Genomic DNA, 13,422 nt, shown 5'->3' on the forward strand with positions numbered 1-13,422 from the left:
GCAATATTATTTGTAACGAATAATGTAAGTGAAGTTCAAGTAGTTTCAGGAAGACTTCAGGGAGATAGGAAAGAAGAATAGTTGTTTACGGAGTTGTAAGGAGGCAAAAGTGATGTATGTGAGAGTAAATCAGGCTCGGCGGATGGTGTACTGCTGTAGCACCGAATCCACTGCAGCCCCACATTCTAAGGATAATACGGTCTGAAGAAATGAGCAGCTGCTGAGAATGGGACAACATCTTCGAGACGCTGTCCAAATTCTGAGAGCTGTGGGAACACTGGAGACTGCTGCTGGTGATGGTGGTGAGGCTGCTGGAGCAGTGACTGGTGCGGCAGAGGGTGTGGTGGCAGTGGAGACGGTGTTGCAAAATGGGGGTTGTGTGGGTGGTGGTGAGAGGACAGCACTGCTGCGAAGCTGCTGGCAGCCGGCCTGCGACCCCTCCTGGCGCCCCGGCCACCGCGCCCCCAGCCGACGAGCGCAGGGGCGTGGGGGGCAGCATGCGGGGGCGGCAGGAGGGAGGCCGACTCTCAGTAGATGCTCTGTGGCGGCGGCAGCGGCAGTGGCGGCGGGGGCACGTGGCGGAACCCTCCCCACGGGAAGAGTCATGTGGCGTCCTTGGTGGCGGAGGCGGACGAGTCGCCGGTGTCGTCTCCGACCAGCGGCAGGTGTCCGCCCCCGGCGGCCGCCGCCGCCGCCGCTGCCGCCGCCGCCGCGGCTGCCGCTGCCGCTTTGCTGTTCTGGTTCACCACGCACTTGCGCATGTGCTTCTCGAGCGTCGACGGCACAGAGAAGGGCATCTCGCAGAAACGGCAGCGGTACACGTCCTTACCCAGGCGGCCGTGCGTCTTCATGTGGCGCGTCAGCTTGGACGACTGGGCACACGCGTACGAGCACAGCTCGCACTTGTAGGGCTTCTCTCCCGTGTGCGAGCGCCGGTGCACGGTCAGGTTGCTGCAGTTCTTGAACACCTTGCCACAGAACTCGCAGGTGTCATTGCGGCGCGTGTCCTTCTTGAGTGACTGCTGCTGCTGTTGCTGCTGCTGCTGGGCTGCGACTGCGGCGGCGGCCGCTGCCGCAGCAGACGTGGGCGGCAGGCCCAGGTTGAGGGCCGCGGCGAGGGTGGACGGGCTGGGCCCGGACTTGCCCACCTTGAGCAGCGAGTCCTTGCGGTGGTGGTTCGCCAGAAGATCCACGGTGTCACCCGCCCCTGCACCGCCGAACAGATGGTCGCGGTGGTGGGCTGCCGCTGCCATTGCCGGCAGCCACAGTCCGGCATAGAGTCCGCTGCCCGGACCTTCACCGGCTCTGTCGCTTCGCGCCGGCTGCGACACGGATGACGTGTGGTGGTCCAATTCCAGTTTGATCCTCTTGCTGGCCGCGTCGTAGGCGCCGGCCGACGGCGAAGAGGAGTCGAAAGCGGCAGCGGCAGCAGCTGCGGCTGCAGCCGCGCCGAACAGACCATGAGGGGCTCCCATCAAGTCCAGAGGCGGTTGGCCTGCAGCCATCATATTTTTCGCGAACTCCTCCCGGAATCGCATCGCTGCCGCCGACTTCTCCACAGTGAGGCCATTTTCCTTACTCGTCGCTGACAGCAGTGCACTGGTCGAGAGGTGTTTTTGGTTGTTGTTGTCCGAAATGAGAGCAGACCGGTGCTGCCCGTGGTGCCCTGCGAGGATCTCCTCTTTCAGCTGCATCAGGCTGTGAGGTGTCTGAGAGTGAGGGTGGTGGTGATGGTGGTGGTGGTTCGGGTGGTGCTGCGAACCGACCACCGACTCCTGCAGCGCCTGCTTGTACGCCTCGCTGTACTGCTGGATGTTGCTCAGGCCGAACTTGTCGATCAGCTCGCCCACGAGTGAACCCTGGTTAGAGATCTTGTCCATCGGCGTGGCCGGCGCACCAGAGGCGGGCCTCGGCGTTCCCGCACCGCTTCCGGACTTTCCGTCTCCTTGACCTCCACCACCGGACGTGACGTTGCCCGGCGGAGTGGACGACGTCGACTTGGTGGTGAGGTCCTCGGGCGCGTCGCCATCCCCGTCCCCGAGGTCGTCGTCGTCCAGGTCGTCTTCGTCCTCTTCCTCCAGCTCCATCTCCTCCTCCTCCTCCTCCTCGTCCTCATCGTCGTCGTCGTCTTCGTCCTCCTCCTCGTCTTCGTCGTCCTCGTCGCCGTCGTCGTCGTCCAGCGCCTCGACGCTCCCCGTGCGCGACGCGTTTTCGGGCGTCGTGTGGTTGCTACCGTTGTTGTTGTTGTTGTGCGAGGTGGCGTCGGGGGCGGAGCCGTCGGAGGCGGCGGCGGCGGCGGCCGCGGCGGCCACCGAGCTGCGCGTGACGCGCGCCAGCGCAGACGCCGAATGCCGGTGGATCTTCATGTGGCGCTTCAGCTTGGAGGACTGCGTGCAAGCGTGGTTGCAGACGGCGCACTTGTACGGCTTCTCGCCCGTGTGAGTGCGCCGGTGCACTATCAGGTTGCTCTGGAAACGGAACTTCTTGCCGCAGAACTCGCAGGCGCGCACTGCGTCCGGTCCCGGAGAGCCGGGCTCGGCGGACGGTGTCAGGGGCCCGCTCTGCGCGACGCCGCCGTCGGCGGGGGCGGCGGCACCGGCGTCGTCGGGGGCGGCTGTGCCGGAGTCCGAGGGCGTCGGCGCCGGGCCCGTGGGCGGCGTCCGCGGAGACGAGGGTCGCGGAGTGGGCGTTCCGGGCGCCGGCTGCTGGTCGCTGCCTGCCGAGGGCGGCGTCTGCTGCTGCTGCGGGCAAAGTCCAAGCTGTCTAAACTCTGTATGGGGCTGGCAATGTACCACTTTACCTATCCTACATTAAAATGTGTACTCAGGCTCCTAATAATATTGCACGAGCTGCACAAATTACTAGTTTCAGCGAGTGGCAATCTCAATGGTGTCTGTAGCGCAAATGTCTTAGAGCAGGCCTTCCCAACCTTTTCAGCTGGTTGGACCCCTTCTTCAGTCGAAAATCCATGGCGGACCCCTAGTCAGTCAAGAGCACAGTAACTTTAAATTTCAGAGCGAAACCCATGGGAACTGAAAGCTTCTTAATACAATTTCCATGTTCCCAATGACCCCCTCCCCCCCCCCCCCCTCCCCGCCCTCAAAGTATCAATAGTCTTTGGTTTACAGATGAATGAAAACAACTTGAAGGTCAAAAATCGACTTATGAAATAGGTAGTGCACTGACAAAGCAAGTTTAACATTTAATGATGCCTGGGGCCGCATACGTGCCAGCGAGCGCTCCGATCGACATAGGTCGCTCCGCGCTTGCGTAAAAGGTTTCAGCGAATCTACCGCCGTGAGCCGGAGCACAAACGACCCCCCGCACTGTTGCGAAACAGTCGATCGGAGAAGCCGCATTCTCCGGCACTAAACTGTGTATTCCTTCTCACTTAGGAACCGCAAAGGCTGCTTGGGAATACGACCTGAAGTAAAAGTACACATGTTCTTCACACGAAAAAAATAGTGATGAATTTGATTTTCACATTTTTTATTCAATAATTTTACTCATTATTTTACACGATTCGGTGAAAGGTGGCCGCGGACCCCCTAGAAAGAGCCGGCGGACCCCTGTTCCTCTAGAACAGGGGTGTCGACCCTGCTGCCCACAGGCCGCATACGGCTCAAAGCAAGTACCATTGTGGCCCAAGAAGTGAGTATCTGTCACGCGACAGGTAATAATAATAATAATAAAAAAGAAAAAAAATCCATGAAATACCGTTTATGAAATTACGTAAAGTTGCAATAAATTGAATATTTTGAGTCTGAAACTCCCGCCACATGGTCCTATTCTCTCACTGGTCGATCCCGTTCTTAACACTGTTGTTTTTCTCATAACCGGCCAACCCGTCAGCCGTCAGACGCGCTGGTCTGTTAGCTTACGGCCACTTAAATTGCGACTGCTAAGCCCAGACATAATCCTAAAGAGATTATACAGTCGATATTATTCCGAATTTTCATAGCCAAGAGGTAGAAAAGGTCAAATGTTGTATCAAACACACCACTGTAAGGTCTAGTGTTGCCAAAAGTGTTTTATTGCTTGACAGTATTCAGCGTAATTAAGGTAAATTTGCCGGCCGTTGTGGCCGTGCGTTTCTAGGCACTTCAGTCTGGAACCGCATGACCGCTGGTTTTCTGCCAAAAGGAACTCAATGACAGCTCTCTACTTGGAACGCACGCCCGTTACAGACACCATTCTGAAGGCTGTGTATGGCTCCACCACCTATTGGAACTTCATGAAAATATAGGAGCTGAAATGGGAATATTCCACGATGCACCACAACAAATTCCGCATTTGCTGAATCGAAATTCGCAGAGAATAAAGTGTCACATTACTTTTCTGAACGCCTCTCGTAAATGAGTAGAAAAATTTGTATTGTAATGGACGTTTCTCTAAGCTACACTGGCAGGAATCAGTAAGAACGTACCTTTTCAAGAGACAGCGCGAGAGGCGACGAAGCGTCGGCAGGGCTGGTGGTGTGTCCTGTGGGGGCGGCGCAGGTAGATGGAATGCAGGTGGAGGCGGTGGGCACGGTAGAGGTGGAGGAGGACATGGGGGGCAGTGACGGGGGCGGCGTCGCGTGCCGCTGCTGAGGGTGGTGTGGAGGTGGGCTGCCAAAGGGCGGCGTCAGCATCTGCTTGCGCGGCGAAGGCGACGTGGCCAGGCCGCCTCCGCCTCCGGCTCCGCCCCCGGCCCCCGGGCTGGTGGTGCCGGCCAGCTGTCGCAGCCTCTGCGAGTAGAAGTCGAGCGTGGGCGGCGCCGCCTCCCGCCCCCCGGCGCCGGGCACGGCCGCGGTCGCCGCCGCCACGGCCGCCGCTATCCTGTCCAGCGGCTGCGCCGACGGCGCGAACGCCGACGCGACGAGCGACGAGACGGCCGACGGCGACGGGGAGCTCGTCGACGAGGAGGAGGCGGCGGCGGCTGCGACGGCGGCGGCGGCAGCGGCCAGCGGGTTGAGGCGCAGCTGCTCCTGCACCAGCTGCTCCATGCTACGGAAGTGGTGGCTCGGCGTTGACGGTGCAGACGCCGACGGCGCCGCCGGGTCGTGGTGCGGCAGCGGTGGCGGCGGGGGCGGAGGCAGGCTAGAAGGCCGCGCGAACAGGCCCGCCGGGAAGGGGTGCGTCGTCCCCGGAACCTGCGCATGAGAATAGTCATCACACACAAGAACAAAAAGATGATTTCTTTAGGATCTAATTTCGTATGTCTGTTGAAAAGAATTTCAACACAAAGATGACACTGTCACCGCTGTTGGTTAAATCAATGAAGACAGCGACTGTATCAGTAAGTAAAACTGTCCTCAGTCTGAAGATTGCTTTGAATGCCAAAATGCGTGATTATGCATTATCCTATTGGTAATAGCATGCAGTTCCCTTTCTCCAACCACTGAACCCAGCTAGATCACATGTCCCACAAATAGCGACAATTCTTCTGGGATTTGCCAGACACTTGTTTTGCTGCAGAAGCTACGGACCGTAGACGAGGTGGTGAGAGAAGGATGTGAAGGCTTTAGGGAGGAACTATACTGGGGCAAGAGGGCAGTCTCAGGAGAAGTGGACAAGATTTGCGAGACGTGTTATGAGGATGAATATGGACAGAATGACGAAAAGAGTCCTCATACTCCTATGAGGATCGAGACCAAAGGAAGGAACGTTCGAGCAGTAAGGACACGCCGACTAATGTACCAGAGGAGAACGAAAGAGATGGTTACTGGCACTGACAGTGTCATTAGTGCAGCAGGCAAGAAGACAGGAGGCTGAAAATTTCGGTAAAAGTGCGACAGAGAAGAATGGAAAATATGAAGACATTATGGCAGGGGTGAACATGAAGTGTCTGTTCGTGGTCGCACAGAGGTCGTAACGGGAAAGACGAACACACGAATGACTTATTGAGATCTGATGAAGGTGTCGATTCAAATAAACCTACCGCTACTGCAAGTCGCCTTCTTCCGGCGACGTAATGATGTGGTCTTCCACGCAATAAGACAGTAGAACACTGATAATACTACTTGTATGTATTATTTTTTTGTCCTTGTTATTCTTCTAAACGCAGGTTTGCGGTGACTGACATACGCAGCGCAGCCTGAGGTGTAGGTTGAACTGGAAGGTGGTAACAAGATTGTGAGTTGGAGAAGCGAATGAATGTGAATACGAAGTCTTAGTTGTAGTGCAGAATTGATCTGTAGTGTAGCCCAAGGTCTAGGTTACGTTAAAAGATGACAGTTTGATTGTGAACCCACAGCAAATGCGCTACCGAAGACTTCAGTTCATCCAATAGATCACTTTCAAATCTAACTTTCCAAATCACAGCCTTTACATCCATGTAACACTAGCTTCGCTCGAGATCGACTTTGAATGGGCCTTACGGCAAATAGTTAAATTCCGCACGAGACTACTCCTAATGAAGAAAGCTAGGCTGCAGATAATGAGTTAAACTAAGGCTATAGCGGACGAAAATCTTTTAATTTCTTGTATACTTTGATGTCGTTTTATTTCATTTCATTATATGAGGAAACTGGCGTACATGTAGAAATACCGGGTGATCAAAAAGTCAGTATAAATTTGAAAACTGAATAAATCACGGAATAATGTGGATAGAGAGGTACAAATTGACAGACATGCTAGGAATGACATGGGGTTTTATTAGAACCAAAAAAATACAAAAGTTCAAAAAATGTCCGACAGATGGCGCTTCATCTGATCAGAACAGAAATAATTAGCATAACAAAGTAAGACAAAGCAAAGCTGATGTTCTTTACAGGAAATGCTCAATATGTCCACCATCATTCCTCAACAACAGCTGTAGTCGAGGAATAATGTTGTGAACAGCACTGTAAAGCATGTCCGGAGTTAAGGTGAGGCATTGGCGTCGGATGTTGTCTTTCAGCATCCCTAGAGGTGTCGGTCGATCACGATTCACTTGCGACTTCAGGTAACCCCAAAGCCAATAATCGCACGGACTGAGGTCTGGGGGCCTGGGATGGTTCAAATGGCTCTGAGCACTATGGGACTTAACAGCTGTGGTCATCAGTCCCCTAGAACTTAGAACTACTTGAACCTAACTAACCTAAGGACATCACACACATCCATGCCCGAGGCAGGATTCGAACCTGCGACCGTAGCAGTCTCGCGGTTCCGGACTGAGCGCCTAGAACCGCGAGACCACCGCGGCCGGCTGGGGCCTGGAGGCCAAGCATGACGAAAGTGGCGGCTGAGCACACGGTCATCACCACACGACGCGCGCAAGAGATCTTTTCACGCGTCTAGCAATATGGGGTGGAGCGCCATCCTGCATTAACATCTGACGTTCCAGCAGGTGTTTATCAGCCAGGCTGGGGATGATGCGATTCTGTAACATATCGGCTTACCTCTCACCCGTCACGGTAGCAGTTACAAAATCAGAATCACGCGCCATCTGTCGGACATTTTTTTGGTTCTAATAAAACCTTATGTAATTCCAAACATATGTGTCAATTTTTACCTCTCTATCTACATTATTCCGTGGTTTATTAAGTTTTCAAATTTATACTGACCTTTTGCTCACCTGGTGTATGTTCGAGACGGTATGAAATTTCTCGATAAATGCACTGTTTGTCTGGTTGGAAGCAAATACCCACAGACAGATGTCTGGTGTAGGGGGTGGTGGTGGGGAGTATTCATGGAGTATTTATGCTGTGGTGAAGTGAGAGAGCCAACAAATATGCCACAGTGGTAACACTGGTTCCCGTCAGACGACCGAAATTAAGCAATGTCAGGCTTGGCTAGAACTTTGATGTCTGCTGAGCGCTGTTGGCAAGTGGGGAGGAGTCAGCCCTTTTGAGACCACTTGAGGAACTATGTAAGTCTGCAGGCTTTCGTGGCCGTTGTCACTGAAGTTAAAATCTTCTGGGTTATTAGGCCGCGTAATGTTTCTTCTAAAATGTTCGACGTTTCGACCCCTCTGCTGGGAACTTCCTCAGGATCTTTTGGTGTCCACTACTGCTAGAACACTGCTTTTCTGTTCTAGCAGTAGTGGTCACCAAAAGATCCTGAGGAAGATCCCAGCAGAGGGGTCGAAACGTCGAACATTTTAGAAGAAACATGACGCGGTCTAATAACCCAGACGATTTTAACTTCAGTTGAGGAACTACTTGACTGAGAAGTAGCGGCTCCAGTCACGAAAATTGACAAGGAGAGGGTGTGCTGATCGCATACCCCATCTTATCTGCATCCAGTACTCCTATTGTCTCAGGATGACAAGGATGTCGGTCGGTACAAGTGGGCCTTCTGAATCTTATTTGGAAGGAGTTTAGTTTAGTTCAGTTTGGTGCTGTGAGAGAGAGCAGGGACCATTTCCTGGAAGCACGAGGGTGCTGACTCACCGTCGGTCGCTGGTCCAGGGCCGCCGCCGGCAGCCCCCGCAGGAGGCCACCCACGCCAAACGGGTTGGCGCTGCTGGTGGCGCTGGTGGTGGTGCTGCTGCTGCAGCTGGTGCTGCTGCTGATGGTGCTGCTGGAGGAGCAGGCGCTGACTGCTGAGCTGGGCGGCGGCTGCGTACAGGGCAGCCCAAGCAGGGAGGCCGCCTCCACACAGGGGCCCCGGCTGCTGGGGCGCTGCGGGCACACGAGCACAGCGTCTGCTTACCCACCCGCTCACTCTGGCCACCAATATTTACAGTTATGAGATGGTCACCCGTTGCAAAGGTGGGTTTGCTGGAGGTCTGGGAAGAATTACGAGGACAGGCATGGAAGTAAGAGGAGATTTTAGAACCAGAATAAGTCTGTGATAGGGCTGACACAGTAAGAGAAAGAAAAGTTGCTAGTGGAGCGCAGTTGAAAGGAAGAGATGAATTGTGTGATACATGACATCAAGAAATTCAGTGAAAGGAAGGAATCTGGTGAAAGAATGGAGGGAGTCTGAAATTGTAAGAAGGTTCAGGAAGGATTAGAAGTAAAACTGAAATCATCTAGGGCCCTGCATGTGTTCCTCTGGATGTCGTAAAGTTAGTAGTCCAACTGATATATCAGGCACAGCATTGTGTATAGGAATGGGATAGAGGATTGTCAGTTATCAGGAAGAAGATACTTAAAGCATTCGAAGAAAACTGGAAAGGAAAGAAAGCATGTGGAACCGCTGCGACAAGTTTATGATAAATGGCCTGTTTTTGACTCAATGGGGGCCTTATTGGGAGAGAAAGAGTAGATTTAATGGAGAAACGTAGGAAGTGGTATAGCAGAGAATAAAGAAGAGAATGCAGTCAAAACACCTGGTACACTGAAAAGTAAGAGAAGACTGATAGCTGGTATGGAGAGGTTGAGGAGTATTGATAGAGTGAGAAGATTGAGACTGAGGAGAAGGAAGAAAGAAATCCACAAAAAAGCAACATATATATCTACGAAGGCCATAACAAAAAGAACTGCAAGTGATATATCAGGAATAAATATTTGCAGTATATACTGCAACACAATAGCTACCAACGGATGGGAGAGGAATGCTGAATCCCCAGAACTGGAAGGACTGAAAGCAGGAAAAGGTTGTGGCAGAAAAGATAAAAATTCAGATAATGATGAGATTGCCCAGGACACAGCAGGGGTCGTAATGAGGAATATTACTCGTATGTCAAACTTAGGCTGCAGAAATAAATCAAGTAGTAATAGATATGAAGAAGAAAAATGTCGTCAATCTAATAGATGAGAGATCAACATCAGAAACATATAGAGGAACAGATGTCTCATCAGGTTTTGTTTGCTTCTTCATTTCATACATTGACCTGATGGACTAGGCAAGCTGTATAGGTTCTTGGCACATTGTAGACCTTTTATCTATTCTGAAATGCCTGTCAAGCGAAGTGTGGACGGAGATTTCCCATTTGGCAATGTTTGGGAGTGGTTTCCCATTGTAGTACTACCTGTAGTCAAAAGTGGTCTTATGGTAAGTGAAAGAAAAACAGGTGCTGAGGTATAATTGGGATGCAGAACTGAAGTGACTGGTCCTGTATAGGGTGAAGGGAATGTCATCCAACTGATAGATGTGAGATCACTAACAGAGGTATGTAGAGGAACGGTTTTCTCACCATATCTTTTTCTTATACATTTTATTCTTTGACCTGATGGACTGGAGAGGCTAACTGATATCTTGGCCCAATGTACACTTTGTATCTTTTTGGGCAATACCAGCGAACTCTAGTGCTGAGTGAAGATATCATTTTGAGAATTTTTGGGGTAGTGTCTCCTGTACTTAATAGGGGTCATATTGATAGAGAAAGAAAAGCAGGTGATGAGGTACAATTTGAATGTAGAAGTGAAGTAAGAAGATAGAATGAAGGTAATGTCGAAAACTGATAGATGAGAGATCAACATGAGTAATACATAGAGGAACATTTGTCTCACCACATTTTGTTTGCTTCTACATGTAATGCGTTGATGAGATGGGCTAGGCAGGCTGTGTGAGATCTCTGCCCATCACAAGCACTGCATATTTTCGAGCAATCCCACTAAAGAGCAATCCCACCACAGTGAGGTGTGGATGGAGGGTTCCCATTTGGGAATGTTTGGAAGTGGGCTCCCAATTCCACTGCTACCTGTAGTCATAAGGGCCTTATGGAAAGAGAAAGAAAAGCAGGTGATGAGGTAGAGTTATACTGCAGAAATAAAGCAATGAGTGGAGAGGGGAATAGCGCAGAGGGAGTGCAGAGAGACAGTTACCTGGTGGAGGAGTAGCGGCGAGCCGGTGGTGGTGGTGCTGCTGCAGCTGGAGGGGGGATGGAGGAGAGAGGAGGCGCCGGGCGGGGGCAGGAGGCAGCTTGTGCTCCCGGCGCCTCCCAGCCCGTTTCCCGGCCCGACCGACGAGCAGACGGGTGAGCCCGACGAGGTCGACGAGCCCGACGAGAGCGAGCCTCCCGACGTGTTGGCGGCCGCCGAGCTGCCGCCGGGCACCAGCGACAGCGGCAGCGGCGCGGCGGGCCTCTGCGGCGAGGGCAGGCCCCCGCTCCCGACGCCGACGCCGCCCCCGCCGAGGCTGGACTCGTAGAGGCGGACGCCGTGGCAGGTCTGGACGTGCTGCACCAGGCGCCACGCGGACTGCAGCCGCAGCTTGCACGTGTAGCACACCAGGCTGGTGGGTTCTGCAGAATACACGTAAACAGCTCCTTCAGTACCCCAGATCCTCATTAATTCCGTAGACTAACAGCTACCATGTGCAAGTACAGTTCCGGTGCATATTTGTGATCACCCTAGATTCTGTACTTTTCACAGCCTCACTAGATACTACCAAATAACAAATTACAGAACTAAATGCACCTTTGAAAAAAGAAAAAAAAAAAAGAAGAAATTCGCATTCATGACAAATAACATTGATCAGCCCCAACTACAAATTCTTACAATTGATTACTTAATGTACTTATTTTAAAAATATTCTAAGTACATAGCAGAATGTCTAACGAGCAATACGAAAGAAAACATTCTTTCTTTTATTCTTTAGTCCTAAGTCTCTGACTGGTTTTATGCAGGCCGCCACTACTAGTAAGGTCATCCGAAGACCAGTATCAGTTGCAAAGCGATTTAGGAAAGATTGCTGTATGGTGTGGCAGGTGGCAGTTGACGCTAAATAACGAAAAGTGTGAGGTGATCCACGTGAGTTCCAAAAGAAATCCGTTGGAATTCGATTACTCGATAAACAGTACAATTCTCAAGGCTGTCAATTAAACTAAGTACCTGGGCGTAAAAATTACGAACAACTTCAGTTGGAAAGACCACATAGATAATATTGTGGGGAAGGCGAGCCAAAGGTTGCGTTTCATTGGCAGGACACTTAGAAGATGCAACAAGTCCACTAAAGAGACAGCTTACACTACACTCGTTCGTCCTCTGTTAGAATATTGCTGCGCGGTGTGGGATCCTTACCTGGTTGGATTGACGGAGGGCATCGAAAGGATGCAAAAAAGGGCAGCTCGTTTTGTATTATCACGTAATAGGGGAGAGAGTGTGGCAGATATGATACGCGAGTTGGGGTGGAAGTCATTAAAGCAAAGACGTTTTTCGTCGCGGCGAGATCTATTTACGAAATTTCAGTCACCAACTTCCTCTTCCGAATGCGAAAATATTTTGTTGAGCCCAACCTACATAGGTAGGAATGATCATCAAAATAAAGTAAGAGAAACCAGAGCTCGAACAGAAAGGTTTAGGTGTTCGTTTTTCCCGCGCGCTGTTCGGGAGTGGGATGGTAGAGAGATAGTATGATTGTGGTTCAATGAACCCTCTGCCAAGCACTTAAATGTGAATTGCAGAGTAATCATGTAGATGTAGATGTACTTTCCTCCTGCGCCAATCTCTTCATCTGAGAGTAGCAATTACAAACTACATCCTCAATTATATGCTGGATGTAATCCAATCTCTGCCTTTCTCCATAGTTTTTACCCCCTAAAGCTCCTTTTTGTACCATGGGACTTATTCCACGATGTCTTAACACATGTAGAACCATCCTGTCCCTTCTTCTTGTCATTGTAGCACCGTATCTAAGATGATTCTGTTCTCTTCTGTTCCGGTTTTCCCACAGTCCATGTTTCACTACCATACTGTGCTCCAGACGTGGATTCTCAGAAATTTCTTCCTCAAATTAAGGCTGACATCTGATACTAGTAGATTTATCTTGGCCAAGTGCGTCCTTTTTGGTAGTGCTAGGCTGTTCTTATATCCTCCTTGCTACGTCCGTCATGGTTTATTTCGCTGCCCAGGCAGCAGAATTCCTTAGGTTCGTCTACTTCGTGATTTCCATTTAGAAATTATATATAATGTTAAAGGCAAATGGTATTTTATTTGACGTAAACAGATTTAAGTAGAAATCTTTGTATTGGAACAGAAAAGACGCCATCACACAGTGGTAAGATATGAAACACTGTCTGCAGCGGAAACGGTTAAACTAGGAACATTTCCGATTTTGATGAACTCGAATGATTTCGAAGAACAATTCTAAGGAAATAGTAATGTCGTATGACTAGGGCCTCCCGTCGGGTAGACCGATCGCCGAGTACAAGTCTTTCGATTTGACGCCACTTCGGTGACTTGCGCGTCGATGGGGATGAAATGATGATGTTTAGGACAAGACCAGTCCCTGAACGGAGAAAATCTCCGACCCAGCCGGGAATCAAACCCAGGCCCATGGGATTGACAGTCTGTCACGCTGACCACTCAGCTACCAGAGGCGGACACGAAACAGTAATGCTGAATACAGACTAAGAACAAACAGCGATCTTTACACGAAAATGGGAAACCTAACTGATATTACGAGGAAAACACGGACGTATGTTCTGAACGGATGGTAACAGACTAACCAAGAAAGTCTTCAACTTGCTAAACAGCTACAAAGCCTAATTATTACGGGTCACTAAAACTGACAATGATGTTGAAAAGACCGCGATTAGGTCATTGGCATTATAGATAACAGAACAACA

General features: G+C 51.1%; 1 protein-coding gene across 1 annotated transcript; it reads right to left on the reverse strand.

Annotated features, from left to right (window-relative positions):
- Window positions 1-602: 602 nt before the first annotated feature.
- Window positions 603-11,143, reverse strand: LOC124716725 (B-cell lymphoma/leukemia 11A-like). The gene is made up of 5 exons (XM_047243268.1): window positions 10,679-11,143; window positions 4,427-5,134; window positions 1,966-2,741; window positions 1,767-1,926; window positions 603-1,709 (listed from the first exon to the last, which is right to left on the reverse strand). Exons 1-5 carry the CDS (start codon window positions 11,141-11,143, stop codon window positions 603-605), a joined length of 3,216 nt encoding a protein of 1,071 aa, XP_047099224.1.
- Window positions 11,144-13,422: the final 2,279 nt, after the last annotated feature.

This window comes from Schistocerca piceifrons, chromosome 9, assembly GCF_021461385.2.
Source record: "Schistocerca piceifrons isolate TAMUIC-IGC-003096 chromosome 9, iqSchPice1.1, whole genome shotgun sequence".
NCBI classification, from domain to species: domain Eukaryota; kingdom Metazoa; phylum Arthropoda; class Insecta; order Orthoptera; family Acrididae; genus Schistocerca; species Schistocerca piceifrons.